Below are 24,595 nucleotides of genomic sequence, written 5' to 3'. Positions count from 1 at the left end.
AGTGTGTGGAGATACTGATGCATAACCAAAGGATCTAGAGATTACATGGACATCACTAAGGCCAGAAAACTTTGCAGAATACTGTTTTTTTTCAGTGCTGGAAGCCAGTCCTTCTGGTGAAATGAAGTTAAAAAGTTTAAGAGAAGGATTTTCAACCTTCTTTATGTCCTTGTGGCCTCAGGGATTTTCCAAGTTTCTCTCAATAAAACTGTAACCTTTTCTAATTTATACCCTGTTTCCTTCATGGTTAAGCCTGTAGCTTTGAAACCCAGCATGATGCTAAAGGTTTCCTTGTACATAATGCTCGTGCACAACCTTAGTCTCATGCTCTATGTGGCAAAATCTCCTGCTGTTACCCTAAGGTATGGCTTCTGCTTCTAGAGCTCTGCAGTGTAACCTCAGACATTTGAGAACTTTTCTCCAAAAATAAGCTTCCAGAAACATCAAAGACATCACCCCAAAAAAAGGACTTTGGCTAAGATCCAAAGTATAAAAACCCTGCTTGCTTTTTTTTTTTTTTTTTACTAAATTTCTCTGTTAGGTTTATCTAAGATACTGGCAAGCAAAAGCAGCCAGACTGGCAGTCTGATTGCAATACTGACATCTCATGGCTAAAAGAAGTTGCTACTGCTTCTTATTTTTCTCCTCTCACTTCTCCTTCGCCTTCTTCTCCTTCTTCACCTGAAAAGTATCCATTTCCATAAGTACCACATTGCTGTGAAAGTACAGAGTATTACACCCAAGTGGTAGGTCACACACATTTGCACAGTCACACTTCAGTGCAACTGGAACTTTCACTCACTTCAAAAAAAGCCAGGAATTTGGCTCTTTTGTTCTGAATCTAGATTTCTACATCTGGTGCAAAAGTGGCACCAGCAAGTGAAATGCATATGATTTGTTTGAACATCCCTTACACCACAGCATTTCATTGCAGCCTCTTCCCAAAACTCTAAGGTTGCCAAGAAACAAATTTCTGGGGAAGCATGGAAGCGGCTGCAGGGTTCTTCACAGAGAGCACAGAGAAGCCCTAAACGTGTTTTCCCCACCTGTGGTGCACTTCCTTTCCAAAACTACTTTGAAATAAATACCTTTCCCCTTCTTCTTATTTCAGATCCCAGAAGCGAAGGTGAGTGAGCGCATGGAGAACTTCTGCATCACCATGAAGAAAACAAATGGGTCTGGCTTTGTAGCCACATCATTCTGCACTATACATCGAGGCTTGGGTCAGATCCTCAGGAATGCCGGTGGCAGCTTCCTCCACCACCAGCAACGCCTTCAGCTCTTCCACAAGAAAGCTGAAGACTAAGCCTAAAGTCTTGAGCAAGGCTGGCATGTCTGGTGACTGCTCTCACAGTGTCTGGTTACTTGTTGATGAGGAAGAGGTGTGGAGGATAGGATGCCTGGGAAGTGACAGCCCCACAGCCCTGCTCTGCAAGGGGGAAATACTGCAGCCAGTACCTGAACATGCAAACCTTGCAGGAGAAGGCAGGCATAGAGTCTGATGACATTGAATTGCTCAGAGACTCTCAGAACAGGTTATTTTTTTGCCAGGATGGTAGCAGGAAGCAAGAAAACAGGCAGAATACAGACTGTTATGGCGAGATCTCCCATGAGCACAAGCTCTGCCGGTAGTGCCTTCTCTACAAGTACATGTGCATACAAGAGCCCTGACAGCAAGAGAGGACAAGTCACCCCTCTACCTGGTGGTTTGGCAGCAGGTCAGAGGCATGAGGAATGTCTGGTACAAGGAGCCAAGGGTGGGGATCTGCTGTCTCAGAGCTGTCATCTTCAAGCTGGTGAAGAAACTGGAGCACTGTGAAAATTTTACTTTTGTCTCCTTCACTAAATGCTTCCAGGAAGTTTTTCCACCTTGGCATCTAAGATAGAGCAACTCTGCCCTCTGTCTGCTCTCAGCATCCAGCATCCCAAGAAGTCTCTAGGATGACGTGAACAAGTTTAGCTGCTTTTAAACAAGACAAAAAAGTGGAAAGACAGGACAGGGCAGAGGAAGGCAGACCACATGCTGTGGTCCCATTTTGGGGATGAATACTGCTTTTTTTCTGAAGAGCTGGGGAGCAGTGGTCTCCTTCATCACAACCAGATCTTCCAAGGGAAGAGCTGGTGGAGATTTTTTTCCTCACTGGAGGCTGGTAACATCTATAGGATGGATTTTCCTCCCCAGCAAGCATAGCTAGGAGAAAGGACACTGAGTTTTGGGGACCAAGAAGCCCTCAAGCTTAAGTACCTATGCTTTCAGAGGCACTGTACAAAAATTACTTTCTTGTGAATCATATCTTTTAATGGTTCACACCTTTATACACTTGTTTGGCATATTGTAAATACAGTTATTTTTCATTACATGATCATTTACACTAGACCTGTAGGCACTGCAATAAACTACTACTGGTTTACTAATTAATAAACAAACATATGGAATTAATTAACAAATTAATAGCAGACAAAAAAATAGCATCCCCAAAGGAAAGCATTTTTGGTCAGTCGTGTATAAATGGTGAGCACATAATAAAAAAAACCCAGCAGTTTGGGTTTTGGGAAAGGTTTTGAGACATTTTAAAAGGGGCTTATATCAGAAGTCAAATTCTTGGTCTGACACCCAAACGATATAATTTTCAAAAACTGGTGATTAGGTATAAAAATAATTGCCTTGAACTTCTACAGCTATGGCTTGGACCACCTTCTCTTGAGAGGAAAACTTCATTTCAGCTGGAGTTGTGACAAGCCTTTAAGTCACAAAGACACTCTGGAAGACTTAGCACAGAGCTGAGGAGCAATATTTGATGTGTAATCAGCTTCTGTTCTAATGGAAAGGTGTGACTGGGTTTTTATCTACCCTATTGCAGTGCTGTGAGAGGACTGGTGAGGTTTACCATGCCCACTATACAGAAACTGATTGTTCTAGATCAGTATAACACCTCTCCCCTGCCATGTCAGAATAAAGCAGAACACTATGGCAAAACTGTTGATCATCATCTGACTACTAATGAGATGAAAATATTTCAACAGATATACTTGCAACTGAAATCTGTAACTCAGCTGGAATCAGTAAGATCATTACTCCTTCACCTAAGTTTTGAATTTTTTTTCAATTCCAAGTCCAGTCACTAACTGCAAAATAATTAAGGACACAATTCCCACCCATTATGTGAATTATGAGATGCAGGAAAGCTAATACTTGCTGGTAAATAATGCATTTTATGTCAGACCAGTAAGATCCCTAGCTGTGATTCAGTGTTTTGCTTTGTTCTTCATGAAAATGGTCTTGGTTTTGAAAAGCTGTCATATTTATAGGGATCTGCAAAGTGTATTTTGTTACTTGCTGTAAATATTACTTATGGGGATATTTCTGAAATCAATTTGATTGTCAAAGAGAAGCCTGTAATTTTCACTATAGTGTATGCATTAGGAAATCCCATAGGTAGATCTCCTGCCACTTGAAACCAATATTGTAGGAAATAGCTGACAGAAAAAAAAAACACAGATAAGAGTCAGGGAGGAGGAAGGAGACCCAGCACTGGCTTTCATTGCTGTATCAAAAGCAAGCAAGAAATCTTCAGTGACACATCTACATGAACCTATAATGGCATATTTACATGGAATGCACAATGCATACTGAACTCACATCACAGAACTGGGAGGGAGTGAACTGCTGTCTGATGGAGCTTTATGTCCTCTGAGTGAGGGAAAAGTCCTGTATAAATTCTATCTGGGTGTGAACCACTGAGAGGAGATGAAGCCTCGTCCAGTTTGGCATTATGCTTGTCCTGACCATGCATAAAAATATTCACTAGCACAGAATAGGCATTTTCCTGACATACCTTTCTCAACCTCCTTCTTTGGAAGTGATCCTCTTTAGACAGACATTGAATTCACTGGTTTGGACAAAACCAGCCTTATTAACTTGAGGGTCAGGCTCTCATCTAGCCCATGTGAAACCGTGGGTCAGCTCGGGTTCCAATTGTTTTTTTACCATTCATCCCAAGGGAAGGAGCTCCAGTCAGATTGAGAGCACTGCCTTTGCAAGCATAAATCCTGGCACTTTCCTGTGCTATGGAGGTCAGGACACATTCCAGGCCTACACAGAGCAGCACACAGACTGCTCCTCGGTGGTAAACTCTTACCTCTGGGGTTTCTGGTTGCCTTCTCAGATGGTCTGAGAAGCACCAGCACAGGGTAATACTATTTTGAAGTCTCAAGGCCTCCCTTGGAAAGTGAGAACCAAAGCCTCACTAGGGTCTAATTATCATCTTGTATTTAAGGTGCCATCTGCACTTCCCAGCACTGAGCCGGAGTGTCAGGCTGTCCCACAGGAGCAGAGAATAAGAACTCTCCAGAGCTAAAAGAACTGAGGTGCTCCCACACGCACAGCTCAAACCCATGTTCCAAGACAGCACTGGCAACTCATCTTGCAGCCCCATGGCCCACAAAAGAAGCCTTTTTCCAGTCATCACTCATCTGCTTTACCCTCTTTTTCTGACTCTTACAGCCTGGTGGCAACAGTAAGTTTCTGGGAGGACTGTGCCAATTAATTGCCTTCCACTGGGTCAGAGCCTGAGGATGTGGCAAGCTGACACATGCAAGATGCAGGCGGTCTCTGTGGGTTAAAGCAGAGGAGCCTTCCATCCCCTCGCCTTAACCTGTCCCCTTAGAGAGCTCTGAACTGAGACTGCTCAATGTGCACTCATCAGGTGCTGCTGTTGCTTACCTAGTCTTCGCCAAAATCAGGCAGCATCCCTCACTCATGTCATCAGGCTTCGGCTCAGGCTGGAATCACCAGCATTTCATTTGACTCAGCTTGTTACACTCTTCACAATCTATGTCACTCTTCAATAATAATAGAACTGTTTAAGTGCTGCAAAAATTTACCCCCAACTTCCTCATCAATGAATCCGAGTTCTTCAGGGTGACGCTGCGCTATCCAATAATGTAATGACCTTTCTCAGCTGAACATAATCTGAGGGTTCCCAAAAGTAACTTTCTGATCCTAGTCTTGCTTGCATCTGTCAAAAAATGCAATTGCATGTTGTTTAGTATTGAAATAGAGCTTCATTAAGGCACACTTGTTGTGGCACAATCAAGTAGCTCAGGTAAGCGATATTTCAAGGATGGAACACTAATGGGAGGGAAGGAAGAAGTGGACCTGGAAAAGCAACACAGTGTAACTGAGAGAAATGAATGTGTCTAGCAGAGGAAAAAAATAGTAACTGACAGGGGTAGCCACAGAAAATCTTAAGAAATTGCTGACAAGACTTACAAAGGACCAGAAGGGTATAATAAACAGGCCAGCTAGAATCACAGACTGCATCAGTGTGGAAATACTAAAAAGTAATAAATACAGAAACAAGGATCACCATGTTTCCTGTCTGCTTAAGAGCTCTGCTGCTGTACTGAGTTGTCTTCAGCCATGCTGAGGGAAGCAATTAGGTTTTAGACTTTCCACTCTTGGTTAAATATCACCAGCTATCCTTAACATATGTCTGCATCACCAGAAAACTGGTGAGTGCTGCTGGACTCACAATTTCTTCTTACGTACTGCAGGGATCAAGACTGACATCTCCAAAACCCTGCCTCTGAGTTTATCACTGGAATAAAATACAAAGGAGCATGGGGGAGCATTTCCATGACTATAAATGGAAATTATTTATTTTTTGTAATTGCTCTAGCAATGCTTAGCTGAAAGGAAGATCAGTATCAAAGGCTGAATGAGCAGTTATTTGTGCCTATTAATGACTTCCTGAGCTTAGGAGCCTGTCTTATGTCAGGACACTGCTATGTCAGGTGATGAGCAAACCAATAAAAAAAAGATGGTCTATCCAAACAGGTTAAGCAGGCTTGTTTGCTGACAGAGCAAACCGACCAGTTCAAGGTATTAAACTGAAAGTGATTAGGCCTGAATCTGACAAAACCAATCTGTGTGTGAGAGGGAGACTGGGACATACACACAGGCCCAGCCCAGAAGGAAAAGTCAGCCTTTGCAAACCTCAAAGTCCAGGGAAGCAGGCTGTGCTTAGAATAGAGTAGTTTCAAACCCACCCTTACTTAGATGGGACATAAACCGCCCGCCCCCCCCTTACAGAGACTACCAAGGGTGCTGGCAAGGCAGCCAGTCCTACACAGGCCAATGCACAGAAAGCATTTTGCTTTCTCTGGACAAACAAGCCCTCTGCTGGGCAGAGTTTGAGAACACAAGACTCTTGGTGTGACTCTTCCTGGAAGTCTGTAAACACAGTCCTTCTGACCCATCCCAGTTGTCAGCCAGCCGTGAAGTATTGCTGGCAGAGAAAAACCGAGACAGCAACTTTGGCTTGGGCCCACATCTGGCCATTCCCACTTCCACAAGTGGCCACTGACTGACAGATGAAGAAAATCTACAGTCATCCAGGCAGAGAGATGCTCTAATATACCTCTACTTAGGACATGCAGTGATGGCTAAACCCCAGCACAACGGGCAACTTTATCTGGTCACTGTTGCAAAGAGCAAAGCAAAAGAAAGAAAGCTCTTTCCAAACACACAGTATATAACATTGCTGTCTTTCAGTTTCCACCTCTCCTACTCAAAATTTTAAACATAAAAGGCCCAAACTCTGACTTTGTTGTCTTTGCCGTCTGATAGAGAAAACCAAACCAAAGCTAAAGCACTAACTATTAATGAAAGCAAAGAGCTCTGTGCCTTCTAGTAGAGGGCGATGAAAAAGCTCCTGGTGTGGGATGCAGAGCAGTAGTCTCCAGATGATGCCTCACACTAGCTGACTAACCAGGAGCTAATCCTGACAATTCCACTGGCTTTCTGTGTAGCTGCAGGCATTGGAACCCCTTAGCATTTTTCTTCATCTGCAAAAATGAAGGTAGCAGTAACCTAGTTTGCCTCTTATGAGGATTCAAGGAACACATTGAAAAAGACTGTGAAGATGTAAAGGTGCCTGTAAATCTAAATATATTTTCTACAATGAGACATCTTTCCCTACTGAAGTTTATGTACCACCACCCAGTTGTATAATATGCTAATATGTGTAACGTACCTTTATAGTGAAGGTAATGAATGTAAGCTTGTGATTTGTACTTTCCAGGTATATTTTGAACAACTTTCAGACCCTATCCACAAAATCTTCATGAAAAAGAAGCATCTACTAACACCGAAGTATCCAGATTAGAGGCCTTAAAGAAAGCAGACTGAGAACTATGTCACCAGCTTTCATAATTCAACACCTGAATGAGTGCAGAGTGCAATAGCAGAGGAAAGTAATTTCCTCACCAGCAGTTTAACATAATTTTTTATAATGTCTCACCAAAATAATCAAGCTTTCTCTATTTAATCAATTAAACTTTCTCTCTAAAAAACACGTATTCAAGGAAGGAATGTAAAGATCATTTTCCCAGAAACATCTATAATTTGGTTCCTTCTATGAAGAGGAAGAACTAGGAAACAGGATGGTGTTGTCTTTGTAAAATACCTGGGTCACACTCTCTGCTTCCAATAAATGCAGAATCTCACTGAGCAAGATATTGACTTAACAGCATTTGGAAACTACTTCACTGATTAGTTGTCCAAGTTACCAATCACCACAGAAAGCCCTGTATTTTAGCCCTCCAAAAGTATTTCAGAACACACTGATTACCAGGCTTTCCGGACACAAGGGTGTTACTGGCAGGTGCTATAGAATTTTCCCTGTGTGTTAGCTAAACATAAATCAGGCACACAGAGCTCTGGTCAAGTGGACTTTACCAGCTGAGTGTCAGACAATCCCTCCCTCATTCTCCACCTCCTCCTTCAGAGGTGTCTGTGCACACAGACCATCCAGCAGCCCAGCTGTCTTCTGTTAAATTTTCCCTAAGGATTCATGTATCCGTATATTCCCCAGAACATGGGAATCAGCTTTGGTTTCAGCAGCAGGACTGACTGACTGTCCTTCAAGAAGGCTTGCTCTTTGAGCTGATCTGTCAGAAGGAATTGTCACTGCTATAAATTTGACCATCAGCAATCATACAGTTGCTTTCTGAGCCATTCTCCTGATTTTGAATGAATTAGCTACCATAATGCTTAAGAGGATGCACTGAGATAATCACTGCCTGCTCGTGTTTGTGATCACATAACCACACTGTTTCAGGCTCATTCCCTCCTTCAGCCCTTGTGCTCTCCCCCTACAACACTGCAGATTCTGTAAGAGAAGCTATAAAAGCTGTGCACTCTTAAGATGCCACTGTCTGCATTTCCCTCCATCAGTTCAAGCTCATGTTCCCTGAAACTGGTGGACAATTGACACTTGCCTCTTCTCTGAAGAGGCTGGGAAAAGCCTGGCCTCTTCATGCATTTCTTCAAAGCTTGGGTTGGAGCACTAACTTCTCTGCTATGCAGCAAGATGGTAAGCTTAACCAATTTAAAGGACCTCTAGCCTTTAAATTACAAAGGTGATTTAATAAAAGCCTAGAGCCATCCGAAGTGTGTACCTCAGACAAGGATCCTTCCCATGAACACTGCTACCCAGCTGTGTCCACAGGACTAGAAAATTACTGGCTGGCTTGACCACTGGTGAAAGCACATGAAGGCAAAACCAGCATTTATCATTTTAACTAAATGAGCACATCAAAGCAATTAGGAAGATCTAGGCAAGATGCACAAGGGGCTGTAATTTTTTTCCACTACTTTGTTTCACTGAGTATTTTGTGTTATGGTATGAAGTCCAATACAACATCAGGTATTGTTGATCAGTTTCATACCAGCACTTCTAGGAGTTTAGCAGAGTGAAAATACTAAGGAAAAAGGAGACTAAAACCACATATGGTAAGAAATCACATATGGTTTTACAGGCCAAGCTTCTTGAGTTAAACCAGAGCACTTTGCAGAGACTATTGTGGTGGGGAAATGGTGGGTGACGTTGGAAAACAAAGATGTGAAAACTTGTCTAGTGGAAGAAAAAGATGACAGACCTAAGAAACAAGCTGTGGTTCAATTCTTTTAGTGCTTCAGCACATCTTTGATCCCTTTACCTCATCTCTTCTTGAGAGATTACAACTCTCCCATCACTTAAAAAATCTGATCTCGCGGTGCTTTAGCCCAGTCTATGAGCTACTTCCACCCCACCATTCAGCTCTGACACAGACACTACACCAATCTGTGGTGAGTGGAAAAGCCAATTTCTATTGTAGCAAATTAAATGAAATTACTTGAGTCACGCGTGTTGAGGTACACAGGCCAGCACTATATTACAAGCCTTCAGTTTTCATGTGATCAACTTAGTGGAGACTGCTAGAAAGTAACACACCCCAGACTTCCTGGTTCACATGTATTCTAACCGGTAATAATTTGAACATGTGGTTCCAAGAGAAAGGGGTTTGCTGGAGTTACTGCATAGGGACAGATTAATGTATCCAATACTGCTAATACTAGGAAAGAAAGAGTGGCAAGACAAACTGATACGTCTGACAGTAATTGCTCGAGTCTGTAATTTTAAGATAGGTGCTTCCACATATGTAATTTGTGTATTTGACAATTAATCCTATCTACATATATCACGAAGACCCTCACAATTGCAAAGAATAATTTGAGACTTTAAAACTTTAAAATATCACAACAGCTGCATGTACGCCCCCACCTGCCATTCCTCATTCTTGAGCTCAGGCCCTGAATTTCCAAAAGCAGATCTTTCAATACCCAAGGTGAAAACAACCCAGCCAACAAGTGTTAACTCCTTCAGTGGAGCAACCATAACTTTCCAAGGGAGAAAGATGATTACTGTTGCATTGCGTGGATCATTTGCAGTCTGTATGATGATACTGAAAAATTCTATAGTTCAAATAAGTCGCACAGAGCTCCTTTAATGTTCATTCAACTAAAATATAAAATCCATGCTTTCTGCTGCATCTGCTTTAACATCTTTGCCTTTGTATGTTTCCAGGTTGGACAGATTCATAGCTGCCTCTTTTACACTGAGATTTGCATATCTTTTTCTTCAAAACATCTAATAAGATGTGCAGCTCACACTGCAGAATAACAAATAGACAGGAAAATTTCATATGGTAATTTCATAATTGGTAATTAAAAAGAAAAAGCTACACAGAGCCAACCACAGAAAATAGAAGTGACATCTTTCTCCACTGCCCACAAAAACCATCATCATTCCCATGACTCATCACATCAGAACCCAGAAAAAAAAGCATATGGTATGAATAGTTCTTGTTAAAATTGCACATCTTTAAGCTCTACCAGGCTGGGTCCAGAAGATTCTCCTTCCTGAAAATGTTTCAGTATGCTCCAGTTTCTGCGAAGGTCTATTTTCAGCCGAGGTATATGAAAGCAGTGGCATTTTCCTTAAACCTGCACCCATCTCTTGGTGCAGGTTTAAGGAAAAATAATAAATATAAAATAAAATACAGTTGTTCTGAGTTCATGATTACTGCAAATATTAACAGTAAAATATTAACAGTTCAGTAGTGCTTATTGGGTTCAGGCAATCCCCTGCATATAGAAACAGAATACCCTCAATGTCCCTAAGGAAATGCCAACTACAATCCTGGAAACTTAGGGACAGCTAAGTTTCTGCACAGGACAGAGCTGTTTCAAATGGGCACCAGTTTAACAGATGCTTTCTGGTTTATCATTCTCACATAAGTCTTCCTGTTCTCTTCTGTTTTCTAGAACTTGCCTCCGTAGGCAATGCAATCAGTGTAGTAGCCTAACTGCACAAGCAAAGCTGTGGAGATATAAGCAAGTCCAAGTAATGCCTATTTTTCACTCTAAGTTACTTTATCCTGGCAGCACAATCACAGTTCCAAAGTAATTTACCTTAAGATCAATAGATATTTTTCCAGCAGGAAGCTGGAATTGTTTACCACAGATAAAAACACCACGGAAAAAAGTGAACAAAAATAAAACACACTGAGTCTTGAAAAATGCTTAACTAGAAAAATTTGACCTTTTAAATGGAATTGTCTTTGCAGACAACACTTTCCATCTGAGATGTCCAGAGAAGTTTTGATATTTTGTCCATAAAAAGACTGTTAGAAACATTTACTTTTTTCCCACTTTAATTCATTTCCACATTTCACAAAGCAAGGTAAGAGGCAGGCACACTGTAACTAAAGACTTAAGACCAGAGGATGCTACAATGGTAAACAGTACACTAGAAATGTTTCTGCATAGGAGAGGGTGGGGGAGGAAGACTGGCTGATGCATTTGACAAATCCGTGTCTGTTTTGATGGACAGAAATAATTTTCATTATTCATTACAAAAATCATACCTGTACATAATAAAAAGAAACACAAATGCTGTCAGATTGTGCATTTCTTGGTAGCTCTGGTTTGGACATTTATTTAAAGGAAGCACTGAAACAGGGAAGAGGAAACCCTGTGCACTTCAAACTCCAAGAAGTCTTGCATTTGACTTTGACCCGACAGAGGAACAGAAATACAGGATAAAAAATTTTCAACACTATTTCCCCATCACTAGAGCTCACACTCCTGAATGGCATTTGCAAGAACCCAGAAAAAAGTAGGTTTTAAGATACATAAAGAAATTAAACGGACAGACAGCTCCTGCTGTGGACAAAAATCATATCTTGAATTTCTGAGACAAACAACATTCCTTATTCTGCCTCAAGTCGAGGTAAGACAGGAAGAATAAGATTTCCAAATGCAGAGTCTTGAGTTATGAAGTATCCTGAGGAGTGTGCATGTGCGTGCTGGAAAGAGAAAAGCATTTGTTAAAGCATCTCTCCCTGCAGCACTGACATGATTTAAGACTTCACGGCTTCTGCAGCATTAATTATTTATTTCTCCCAGTTTGCTCCTTAATTCTGATAGTCAAATTCAAACCCAGCATTTTAGATCAGCTACATCAGAATAGGGCACATCAAAGCAATTAATTTGGACATTCTCTTCTGCTCTGTTCAGCCAACCCCATGGAGGTGGAGCAAATCAACTCCTGATTGCTCTTCTTTGCCTAGACCCTATGTTGCCACTTCCACTCTCTTCCATAACCAGCTTGCAATTCTTGGTTTACGACAGCTGCACAGAGTGCCACCAGACACAATCCCAAACATGGGACACCAGGATTCTGCTCATGTGATGTAGATACATGCTTGCTTACCTGAGGGAGGCAGCTGTTGTATGGCTCTGGAACACCTTTGTGAAATCCTACATACCCTTTCCTGGTTCAAAGGCTGGACTCCAGCAAGTTAGATGTTCTGCACATTCCCTCCCTCCACCTCTAGGAAAGAGCCCTGCTGGATCTCAAATTCAGCCTGAGCTTTTAGTGTGCCCTTGGGAGTGATCAAGGGTAACTGGCACAGTGAGCTGCACCAGCAACAGCATGGCCAGCAGGCCAAGGGGAGCCATGTGAGCTCAGGCTGGGACACAGACTGGGGGGAGCTCAACAGAGACACAAAGACATGGCTGTGGGGCTAGCTGGAGCTCTCCATGCCCAAGGACATGTTTCATCATAACAAAAGAGACTTCACTTTGACAAATACAGAAATGAGAGATACCTAATCTCTAAAAGGGGTTTTCAGTATCTCTAGGAGCAGGGCTGCTCTCTGAAGGGTTGCAATCTAAAACAGCGCCAAACTGAACTCTGTATCAGCTCACCTGCAGTGCAGCCTTTTGCTGTGCTGCAATGTGCTGTTGCTCAGCATGATCACGGAAATCCTTATTCAGAGGTGATCTTGCAAGTGCAATGCTGCAAGAAAGAACAAGATGGTATGACACAGACCACAGCCAAAACATGTGTTCTTGCCATTCTAGCCATGGATACCATGACTTCCTGAGCTCTCATTTCACTCACAGCTTGACAATTGTCAGTTACTGTTTGAAATTACTATCTGTAAATATAGGAGAAAAAAAAGAGTAGATGGAGTGACCACAGCTGTACAATTTGAGCCATCATAAACAATTCCTGCCAAACTAAACCTGAAGCCTATTGTGGATTTTGCCCATGGGTTGAGTCCCACTGAAGTCAATGAAACCACTGAGGTGCAGCGTTAGACAATGCAAGGAATTTCTAAAGCAGCTTTGTGCTTTCACCACTACTCAGTCACTGTTCTAAACAACTGTGACAAACAGAAGCAGCAACAAGAGTTCTGCAGACTTCAGTACAACAACAGATCTTCAGTGGGGGGCAAGCAGTTCACTACCTATGATAAAGGAACTTCCTATTGCTGTTAACTGAAATAATGATCCTTTGGTAACAGCTTGGAGTACCTAAAACTGATTTAGCGTATCTCACTGCAGCATAAGGCTTCAAATCAAAATTTACTGATGTTTTTTCTTGTGTTTTGTAGCTTAGGGCTTGTCTGCCTTCTTAAACCAAAAAGAAGACATAAAAAGCACCCTGAACTCTAAGTAACACAGAAATCAGGTGAGGGTTGCCATTAGAACTGTATCACAAGACAATTCTCAACTACCTCTGAAACTGTCACTGGAGACTGCTGCTGAAAATTGTGCTCTTACCAATCACAGAGAAAGAAGTACAAATGACAAGGATTCCAAGCAAATTCATCAACTGAATTTTACCAGCAGTTTAAATGTCAACAGCTGATTTAGTAAATCAGTTTCTGAGAAGCAACCATGCGCATTGAAAGATCTGCAGCCAAATCTATGCCTAAATGCATAACAAAAGCTAAACAATTCAGAAAAAAATTTGCTTATGGCAAGTATTAAGATAAGTTACACTGCTGGAGAAGACTGCTACTCAGTTTATTTAGAACACAGTATTTTCAGTGATTTGGAGGTATTTAATTTGCAATTTGTAATCTGTACTCTCTAACTTTTCAATATGATTTCTGTACATAAGCTTAAGGCTCCACCATAAGCTGACATTTTTCAAAAGAGGTCTCCTGTTCTTGGATACAGGATTTTCTCGTGCCAAGCGTGCCAAGTCCAGAAATCAATTAACCCATTCACCCTTATGCTGTCCCTGCCACTGCTGTGCTTTAGGTACATCAAGCTCTTTTGGTCAAGTTTGCACAATTTTTAGGGTCTCAATTCCGACAACTCTGTGTTCCAAGACCTTTGGCACAACATCAAAAATCTGTCAGGTTCTCAAAAGTCACACATCAGAAAAATCACACCAAAAAAATCACACCAAAGCAGAGAGTCTGACTGCTGCATTGTAGGTTCCACCCATGTCCACCTTCAAAACTAGAAAATTCTAATTCTGCTCACTAGAATCAGTGTTGTATTTCCTTAGAGAAAAAAGAGAGTAAACAAGCACTACCTGAAGCTCTGTCAGACTTACAATTAAGCACTGAAACACTGTTCCCAGCAGCTGTACCTAACAGTATGATACTGTGATTTTCTTTCCAACAATTTTGCTCAAGTAATAACCACATTAAGTTATTAACAGTAACTTCTTACCTCACTCAGAAGCATACATCAGGCAATTTCAAGTATTCTGCATGTTTTTTGACATTATGAAGGAAATAAAAGTGCAGTGGAATCTCTCAGAAGAAAAGAGGGGCAGCACTCAGACTGTAGTCAGAGTATTTGACTCTTGTACAGGTGTTGTGTGTTACACGGTGTCTAGAACGTGCACTGCACTCACTTAACCCCAAAGTTTAAGGATGTCAATTTCTCCACATAAATTATTGTGTGATTTTCTAGTTACCGATTTATGACAAAAATCTGATCTTCTTGTCTTGTCTGGTCTGGGAGAAATCCCAGGAACACCCTGCGACTCAGATTAGACTACTACACTTTATGGTGCAGAATCATCCCTACAACACAGCATCTTTTACAAGATTATCTGCTATAACATACACTGGCTCTGTCTTGCACATAGGGAGTTTCAAGAATAACTCACTCCTACTATAATTGCTCTTCTCTAAGCACACAGAATCCTGAACCTAATGGCCTGCTACTTACATTCCTCAAAGCATATCAGCTTAATAATGAAATGTTTTCTCAGTGTCTGCTTACCGATTTTTTTATGGTAGAATTTAATACACTTGAATAAGCATACCTGCTTCTCTCATTCTCAAATGGAAATGATAGAAGCCAAAATTCATGCTGTGTGAACCACTTTAAATACTAATATGTTTCTAAAGAGCAATGTCCCTCTGCCTTGGTATTAAAGATGGTCAGAAAACACTTCTGTTAAGTATTTATATAACTTTACAGCTCACTAGCTGTTTGGCTTTTTTTTTCCTTGATGCAATCAGTGATGTCCCAAGAGGTCTAAGAACATAAAATACCTGGCTCCAGGGTGATTTGTGGAAGACTGGTTTTGCATAAGTAACTTTCTCTTCTCCTTGTCTAGTTCTGCCAGGATTGCAACCCTATTTTTATTCTGGAAACCTGGTGAGAATGACAGAAAAATATTAGAGATATTTATTTGACTGCTGTGGCCCAACTCTAACCCTGTGGAATTAGAAATTCCAGTAGAAAATGACTCTAAGATGAATAGACTGATCTTCACTTGAAAAGACTATTATTAAATAGGCTTCATTTTTCAGCATGCAATAGCTTCTATAAGCTATCATGCATATTATTACATTTTAAACAGAAGATTTTAACTCAAGTTAGAGCCTATCCCTTCCCAAGTCAGCTCTGGAGCTACAATCAAGGTTTATGCTCAAAAGCTGCCTTCCAAAAAAAAGAAGTAAACTTAGCAGGTTCTAAATTTTAAAAGTAGTCAATGAATGTTGAACTCAACAATAACAATGGAGTAATATATGCATGGGCTTAGTTTCTCATGTCAGTGAACTCAAACTGTAACACAAGCATTTTATACATATAACAGATAAGAATGAGCAAATCACTAAGCTTGCACATGTGTTTATACAAACATGTTTCATTCAATCTATGAAGAAAAGTTTAAATATAATGTGTCCTATATACACTACCCTTATTCTGAGTATGATCAAATGCTGGAATAGAGAAGCAAATTTAAACTATTAAACTGTCTGTACACAATAAAAGAATGTGGCCTCCATTTGCTTTCATCATTCTTCCAAAGCAACCTTGAATACTAGAGAAGGGGTCAGGAAGTAGGGTGACTTGAGAGAATTTCAAAAATGCCCAAAATAGTTGCCACCTATGTATTTTTAAAGTTGCCTTCTAGATGCAGACATGGCAAACCTCCTGTACCTACACATGACTCATAGAATAAAGGACCTCACTGCAGCCCTCAAACAAACCAGAGGCACAAGCCCCTGCTGTTACCCAGTATGTCCAAACAGCACAGCTGAGGACAAAAGCTCCAGAGCTGACTCTTACATGCCTCTATGCCACCAAGGACACTCCTCATGTCAGAAATGCACACTTCTATTTGCTGCTGTTCTAAAATAACAAGCTGCTGTTCTAAAATAACAAGCTATGACAACATCATTAAAAAAAAAAAAAGTAGAAGTCAAGCTCTCCTTTATTTCCTCCACACAAAAAGTCCAAGATTCCCCTGGAAGTTGCTGTGTGCTGTGCCCTTGCCCTGCAAACTGTCTTAGTGATGGCACTAAAACATGGTAGCCCACAAGCTGTGAGGAAGGCCACACAGGGTAACTCTTAAGCATGTCAAGGTAAAATTTCTTCTTTTCAGAAGCTGCACTCCAAGTTCATCCTCTTTGACAGACCTTGTGCTGATGCTCAATTACATAACCCAGAATTCCTTTCATCTGCACGGCTTAATGAAGGAAACAATCGCCAGAGAGAAACCTTCATCTCTAAGTAACAATATGCATCTGTACTGCCTTGCTACCAAACTCTCATGTTTTTCTCCTACCATGCCTAATATACACACACCCATAAACTTCAGTGTCTCAAAAGCTCTTGAAAGGAGCACAGTCTTTTGATTATATTGTACTATGGTTTTATGTAATATCACCCACAATAATTTCAACATTTGTTAACAAGATTTTCAGTTACATTTCATTAACTGGAATTTTCCTGTCTGCTAATCACTCCTTCCTGTGTAGCATTAGCTCCACTTAGAACTCTGCTTGATAAGAGTACTGATTCAGGCCTTTGATGTTTCTCTGCTCTTCGGGTATTGTACACCATCACTTTTTACTTTTTTTTTAAGACTTTGGGCTTGCAATGAATCTGAAGCCTTAAAACTGAGCTGACATACAAAGCCTGACAAATCTTGCCAACAAGCCAGGATTTAATATCTCTGAGCTGCAGCTAGCCCAGACTTTACTTTCTTGTAAATTTTTGAGACAATGCGTGGATAGGATGACTGAATCACCTCTTAGAGGGCCTGACCTAAAACAACCATATGTTTGTATGCTCAATCTACACAATTTTAATCCAAAAACCTTTATATATTTTTCAGCACCCTACTGATACTGCTTGCTTATCCTAAACTGCATAGATTTAAATGCACATTTGGAATTCACAAGATATGATGATTAAGGAAAGAAAAAGGAGACTACTTTTTAATGTAAGTTTGTGATCTAAAAAAATGAAGATTAAATATGCTTAAATTTATCATGAAACAGATGGTATGATTCAGAAAAGCCTGAGACATTTTAAATGCTGTTTTTAAACTGTGATCAGAAACAGCAGAAGACTGTCTTCTATTTTGAGTCTTGTTACAGTATCTTGTGGAAGAAACTCTAGAGGCAGTCAGAAGAAACTCGAGTATCTTTTCTTTCCTCATACCTCTAATAACAGCTTTGTGGTGTTTGTGGTTTTTTGTTTGATTGATTGTTGGTTGGGTTTTTTTAAAGTAGTATTTTGCACTAGAGTTCAGACAGTAACCATCAGCAACCTACTGTGCTGAAAAAGTAATTTGTTTAAGAGAATTTGTTATTGGTAAGGAGAAAAAAGCCTGTTTAAAAAAGTGGAGAAGCCAAATCAACAAATACATGTTAATACCCCTCAGCTAAGCAATATGATCTTTCTGCAGGTAAACTTCTTCAATGTGCAAAGCAAAGCCTGTTCATTTAAAGGTTAACAATGAAGGAGGTGGAACATGAAAAATCCATTTTACAGAGAAATTCTGGCATCCTTAGAAAGTAATTAGCCATATCTGGCAATAAATAAGCAAGACTTTAATTTAGATTCTTCCTTGTTGAGGAACCCAAAATAAAGACCATAAAGACCAATTTGAAACTCCTACAGAAGTTTCCCACTTCAATCACAAATAACAGTAATATTTAATCTGCAGATTAGTCTGTTCTGCTTCCTACTACTAAAAATGTGGACATGCAAAAATCAAAAGCTGCCCCTACTACACACCAGATTCCCATCTGTGAAAACCAGTGCAGATTTTCAAATACAGGAACTTCCTAACAGAGCTTCCCTTCACTAGGCTCAGTTGCATTAATATTTTGAGTGTGAACAATTCGAATATTGCAGTTTATAAATATTTTTCTCTGCTTTGCTGACATGAGTCCTGACACAAAATGATCTATTCAAGGCAGCCAACTAGATCATGGCAGTGTCAGATGGCAAACTGAGCACTCAGATCCTCAGATTACTCTCTAATGTAGCAAATCCAGGACACTTAAAATTTAAACCTTTCTGACACCTCTGTTTCTGACATCAAGCATTGTATTTGTCCAGGACCAGAAAGATTACTTGCACCCATTTTCTGCACATGAAAGGCAGAAAGCCAGAGAAATCTGAAACGTTGCTGAGTGATACTGGCAGCTTTAAGAGCTCAAGGCAGGCCTCTCTCTTCAACCTAATCTCAACATTTTATCAACCACGCTATCTAACCTTTACCTATGTCAGTTAGCTCTTCTAATTAACTCTGCAGGGCAAGCAACAGCATTACCTTTATCTTTTTAAAATTTTTTGCTTTTCATTGATTATCTTTTCTCCCTTATCTGTTTCCTTGATCTGTTGCTTCAGATTCACAGCACATTTAAGTTTTTTCCAAGATGCACCATTTATCATTTATCCATAGATGTGTAACAGCAGTAAAAAGCCCTCTGTTACTTTCTGTTCAAAATATAGCTTTGAAAATATTTTCTAAGTGTATGTCAGCTCCAAGCTCTGAACATTGAAAAGCACTGCATTTTGTCCTGCCTGCTCAATTCAAAAAGGACTTAAAGCAATTTCTTTACTGAAGTGCATGTTTCTATAAATGGCAGCATTAATGAAGTGAGGCAGCATCCTCTTAAAAAGCAGAATCTAAAGACCATATTAAACACACACCACTTGCAAAAGAAATGGGGTAATTCTATTCTGATGGCCTGTTCTGCTTATGATGACTGGCATCTCAAAACATCATGTAGAAGTCTGCTGTATGACAATACTCTCAGTAACAATTTACATCTGGATATGCTTTCATATACCTTGTGTGACAATGAAACAAAAGGTGTACTGGTTATTCAGTAAATTACGCTGAATTACTTATAAATACATTAGTATTTTGTCTGTGCCTCCAGAAAACAGCTACATACATAGCTGAACATAAATAATTGACAGCTGTATGGATGCAAAGTTCTCAAGTAGTATGCTTACACACAGATCAGACTCAGATAGGGAAGAGCAAAATGCGTAGATGATGACATAACGGAACACAGAACAGCACAATCTTCCTTTTCAAACTCAGTGAACAGAGAACCAAATTTAGCTGCTTAGACTGTGCTCTGTGAATGCCCCCACATACCTTTAGGGAAAAGCATAAACAACTTTTAGAACATAAAGTGACTTTAGAATTGCTGCAGCCTGAAATTTAGAATTCTGTTAATATTTCAAGAGCTTCTTCTTCCAACAAACCAGGACTCCTATTTTCTGCCCTGTCTGAAGCAGGATATGTATTTTTTCCACCTTTGAGGACCGAAATGAGAATTCTGTCCTGAGCAGTTACATGTCTCTCATGTCAGATGGCTTCCTCTAGGAGGGCTCATACACAGAGTGGCTAATTCAGTGACACACAGCAATGCTCTGGCCTTGCTGTGCACAAGCAAAGGCATTTCATAAGAGCAGCCTGATGAATGGCATGTTGCCTAAGTACTGTGAAGTACTGCAGTAGGAGCAGCATGTCCCTGAGCACCTGGAAGTATTTGCTGTAATTCAGAAGCTGATTTCCACCCCTCGAAGTGTATCACTCTGGTCAATGAATGCACGTAGTGGACAGCACACAGCATACAGCAAGATCTTCCATTGCTTGTAAATGCCATCAGTTCCCTGTGGTACTAATGAACTGAAGTAAGGCTTTTCATTCAATTCTTCTGCATCTGTCTGCACTCACATGCAGCTCACCACCAAGAGTGCTTTACTAAGAGGCCAGTGAATGCAAGCCTGGTCCAAAAATCTTAACTTTTATAGTCCAAGTCTGTTATCAATGGAAAAGTCAAATTTACTCTTGAGAAAATACCTGATACAAATCAAAGGAAAAGCAGTAATTCGGTACAAAAAGTTACCATCACAGTCTGCCTGGGGTGTGGAAGGCTAATGTTTAATTCATCCTAACAGCTCTGCTACCATTCATAAGGTGAGCATTTCAGTAAACTTGTATTCTTTTTGTCCAAGTAAAGAGAATAGATTCCTTGAACAGTACTAATACATGTGCCAAGAGGCAAGCTAAAAATGCAGTGTTTTCCACAGCCCTTTTCACGACCAGACTGCATCTAGCAAAGACAGAAACCCTGAACTGTTGTTTATATTTACCTGTTCCTTTCTAATTTTCCTAGTTGGACTACTTATAGGCTTATTTGGTAATTTATAGTGTTTCTTGTCTCCTTAATCCAAACAATTTTCAAATAATAACGGCATGGCTCCTTTAATGAGTCTGTAAAGGATATCTCAAATATAAAAGGCTCTATTAAATTCTAAGACTCTGGAATCAGGAGAGAAGCAAAGGTATTCTGGCACTAAAATCCCATCTCTCAGTAAACCAACATATTTAAGAAAAAGCAGCTTTTAACTCTCTATGACAACATGCTATTCCTTGCAGTGATGTCGATTTTGGTATTCACAGAATAGCAAGATTTACCATTATGTACCAAAAACTTACTGTAGAGTTAAAATTTCCAAACAGACAGCTCTGCAATCTGCAGTACTTCTGTCAACACCACAAAAAATTTCAAAAAGCATTCCTGAAACTACCTCCTTTTCATCAAGTAGCAAGTAAAATCTGTGGTTTGGACCCACATGAGTCATATGACACCCCTGAAGTATCATCCAGCAACACCAGGTTTGCAGGACTGCTTGAGGCAAAGAGAAAACGACAGACCTGCAAAAAGTCTCCACTTGCTGGGAAACTGAACCCAGAATTCATTTCTCATAACCAAGTAAGGGAAGAGCCATACCTGAGAAGCTTTTTCTCCAGCTCTTCCATATAAGAAAAGCCTCAGAGATCCCCTAACGTTTCCAGAAAACACCTCTAGAGGGCGATTTAAGATCCTCCTTCAAACTTACTGGGTGACACCTCCAGACCCTCAGCCCCCTCTAAAGCACACGCATTACCTGGATAGATGGACCATTACTAAGATTTTTATTATTTTAAGGATACAATGGAGATGCATCTTGGTAAAAAGGAACATTTCATCGCAGTTGCCATGACAGTTTTAACTGGCTTTTTCTCCTGGGCCTGGCCAATTGCCTGTGACAGATATTACTGCCTGGGTCTTGCTGTTCCCAACATGACATGGAACATATTTGATTTCTGGCTGTTCTCTGATGTTGAGTGCAACAGCTGCAAGTCATGCTAAAGGCCAAGGGTTGTGTCTGAAATAAGCTTCAGGAAATGATCACTGCACCACAGGCATGATACATACTTCCTAACCCTGAGCACAACATTATGTTCAATAATAAAGAGCTTCCCAGCCATCAGTGGTCTTTTAACCATTAAATGTGTGTGTACCTTGTCCCAGAGGAATTGCTGCCATTCTTCTGCTTTCAGCCCTACCTCTCTTTCCTTTCTTCATCTTTCCATAAAAATAAACTGACAGTTATGGTGACTTCACTGATATTTTGCATTCACTTTTTCTTTGAATACTTAAATTAAAACCTACCTTGTCCTGAAGGATTTGCTGCCATCTTTCAATTTTCAGCCCTTGTTTTATTCAGCTGGAGTTCAAATAATTTAACCCCCACAAATATCTGCAAAACAGGCACAATATAAGATGAACATAGTTCATTAAAAAAAAGAACCTGGAATTCAATCAGTTAGAGAATTCATAAATATGGCAACTGTTAAAAAGCCCAAGCCAAACACAGCATGTGTGATGCTTAAAATGCATTCTACAGTATATATCGTTCTGGCTGAAACTTTAGGCTTGAAATACCAAGGGTTGTGATCAACCCTTTTTTTCAGATTCTAGTAATTTCTATTAGTAGAAGTGGTAGCAGTTTCTTGTGACTTCCATTCTACTAAAAATTATATACACAAGTGGAGTCATACACCCATTTTCCCAACTGAACGTCTTCTGACAAGGTATGTCAGACTACGCTTAAGAATTACATCAAACCTTTGTAGTCCTTAAAATCTGAAGCCTTGGAAGAACACAGTTTAGGCTCTAACTCAAGAAAAACTGATTGTCTGAGGAGAGGCAATTTAAATCCCACATACAAGACCGGACAAAGTTAGCTGCAGTGTGGCAAAACAAAAAAGGAGGCCTGCTGCTCCTCGGTCATACGTCACCTCGGACCACCACCAACATCTGTTTCCATCAAGGTGCCAGGCTGTAAAGTGCAGTGGCGAAGAGCTCTGGCTCAGCCAGGCGGAGGCGAGGGACGGGAACGCTGAATCCTGCAGGAAGCGTGGAGCACAAGTCAGTCACACTTCCACAGGAGACCGTGTCACCGCTACGCTCTGTACCTCTGGGTCCCTGAACAGCAGCGCTGCGGTGAATTAGTGCTACTCAATGGCAGCACTAATTAAGCGCAGCAAGAGCAGGCGAGACGGGTTTCTCCAACAGCCAGGGATGGCCTGACCCACTCCCGCCGCTGCCCTCTCCCCCCCGCACACTCGGGAATGGGCTCTCCCGCTCGCCTCTTCCCTCCCGCCCACAATGGACGCATGGCTTCCTCGGCTCTCCCCGACCCGGGCGCGATGTCCCGCCCCAGGCCAGCCGGCCTGGCCCAGGCCCTGCAGTCCCGCCCGCCACCCACCTACCCGAGAGCGCGGGGCTCCGGCTCCTTTCCCCCGCTCCCCTTCCCGCAGCGCGGCCGCGCCGCCTCCGCCCCCTGCCCGTGACGCTCGCACGGCGCGACAGCGCCCTCGCCTCCTCTGTGCCGGGCCCTCCTCTCTTCCCGTGCCCTGCCCTCGGCCTGCCCAGGCCCGGAAGGGTCGCGGTTGGGCGTGTGGAGGCGCGGGCAGGCCCGCGCAGTGTCGCGCTCAGCGGTAAGGCAGCGTTTGCCTGAGCTTGCTCCTGCCGAGGACATCCGCCTGGCGACGGGAGCCAGGGTTTCATGCTTGGGCCACACAATGGGGACTCCGGGCAGCATCGAGGTTAAATAGTAAAAACACTGTTTAAGTGTTCTTACTATTAAGGTAGGGAAGGGATCACGGAATCAGGTTGGAAAAGACTTCCGAGGTCATGGAGTCCAGCCGGTGACCCAACACCACCCTGTCAACCAGACCATGGCACTGAGTGCCACATCCAGTCATTGCTTAACACTTCCGGGGACGCTGGCTCCGCCACCTCCCTGGGCTGGGCAGCTCATTACAAAATCTAATCGCTCTTGCAGGGAAGAACCTCCCCTGGTGCAACTTGAGGTTGTGTCCTCTTCTCCTGTTTTCTTTTTTCCTTTAAATCACTGTCACGCAGATTGTGTGTGAACACAGCAGCAATATTTGGAATTAATTACAGAGAGATTTGTTCATGGAACTAGTGCATGGTTTGCTTCTGGAATGTCAAGAATCAGCAGTATAGATGAAAGTATCTGATTAAATGATCCGGTCTGACCTGGGGAATAAACCATAGTCTTAAAGCTGCAATGTAAGACTTTTTCTGCCCTTGTGGTTAAAATACTTATTTAAATCAAGCCAGTCTGAGTAGCAGCTGTAGCTTTGATTGTACATAAATCAATTATTAAGGATTGCTATAAATAAATAATTTAAAGGCTGCATACAGATGGGGCCAACTCTGACCTCTCTGCAGCCAAAAATCAGTCACATTGTCTGCTTCAGTTTTATATGCAGGGTTTTTTTTAAGGCACTAAACAATTTTCATTAAACAAAGGCCTTTTTTCTTCTTTAACTGAATGTAAGGATAAAAACAGGAAAACAGTTACTTTTCTTTTTATTACTTAGTTCAAGATGTCTATGTAGACGTGCTTTAACTGCAGGTTATTAAATTTTTTTGTATTAAGGTTTTGATGGTGTATGTAACAGGCACTTCTGAGCAAATGACCCTTACAGCATGGGTGATATTGGATCTAGTAAGTCAAACCTTCTGTATGCTGCAGGGCATTTATTTCATCTGCTTTCTCTTTCATTAAATGGTAGGAGTCCATAACCTTCTCACTGTTCAGGCCTAAAGTGCAAAAAGAGGTCATTAAAAACTGCTGATTTAGTTACAATGGAATTATTTATATTGGTAAGAAAACACATAGGGTCACACTAATTTATTAGCTTGGACAACCACATATTACAGAAATATTGAAGGCAATTAACAATTACTAAAGATGTGCTGCAGCCAGCATTACTATCTTGAATAAATAAATTACATTTTTGAGAGTGTACAGAAT

The 24,595-nt window shown here is 41.2% G+C and overlaps 2 protein-coding genes across 5 annotated transcripts; one reads left to right on the top strand and one right to left on the bottom strand.

The window, feature by feature from the left end:
- Nucleotides 1-1,093: 1,093 nt before the first annotated feature.
- On the top strand, nt 1,094-3,148 carry LOC135291258 (uncharacterized protein KIAA1958-like; the record flags this gene model as incomplete). The annotated part of the gene is given in 4 exon segments (XM_064405292.1): nt 1,094-1,255; nt 1,257-1,435; nt 1,437-1,666; nt 1,669-3,148. Coding segments are annotated over 4 exon segments (789 nt in total), but the record flags the coding sequence as incomplete, so codon positions are not given.
- A 7,874-nt stretch (nt 3,149-11,022) lies between these two features.
- INIP (INTS3 and NABP interacting protein) lies at nt 11,023-23,522 on the bottom strand. Of its 4 annotated transcripts, none has more exons than XM_064404865.1 (6): nt 23,390-23,522; nt 22,545-22,652; nt 21,916-22,003; nt 15,202-15,304; nt 12,599-12,689; nt 11,023-11,694 (listed from the first exon to the last, which is right to left on the bottom strand). In XM_064404865.1, the coding sequence occupies exons 3-6, from the start codon at nt 21,938-21,940 to the stop codon at nt 11,599-11,601; spliced, it is 315 nt and encodes a 104-aa protein (XP_064260935.1). In that variant the 5' UTR covers nt 21,941-22,003; nt 22,545-22,652; nt 23,390-23,522; the 3' UTR covers nt 11,023-11,598. The 4 variants fall into 4 exon arrangements, 3 of the variants coding, with proteins under 3 accessions (XP_064260935.1, XP_064260937.1, XP_064260934.1); XM_064404867.1 differs by lacking the exon at nt 23,390-23,522 and adding an exon at nt 23,019-23,174 and having other exon boundaries at nt 22,473-22,652; XM_064404864.1 differs by lacking the exon at nt 23,390-23,522 and adding an exon at nt 23,019-23,173.
- Nucleotides 23,523-24,595: the final 1,073 nt, after the last annotated feature.

Source organism: Passer domesticus, chromosome Z (genome assembly GCF_036417665.1).
Source record: "Passer domesticus isolate bPasDom1 chromosome Z, bPasDom1.hap1, whole genome shotgun sequence".
Taxonomy (NCBI): Eukaryota; Metazoa; Chordata; class Aves; order Passeriformes; family Passeridae; genus Passer; species Passer domesticus.
This window is presented reverse-complemented; position numbering and strand designations above follow the sequence as displayed.

What these genes read in the sequence shown, in the direction of transcription:
- INIP (XM_064404865.1), bottom strand. Translation starts at nt 21,940, where the DNA reads ATGGCAGCAAATCCTTCAGGACAAG. An exon ending in AGCAAATCCTTCAGGACAAG is followed by an intron (nt 15,305 to 21,915) that starts GTAGGTTTTAAT and finishes CATTCTCACCAG; the next exon opens with GTTTCCAGAATAAAAATAGG. An exon ending in AGCAAAAGGCTGCACTGCAG is followed by an intron (nt 11,695 to 12,598) that starts GTGAGCTGATAC and finishes TTCTCTTTCCAG; the next exon opens with CACGCACATGCACACTCCTC.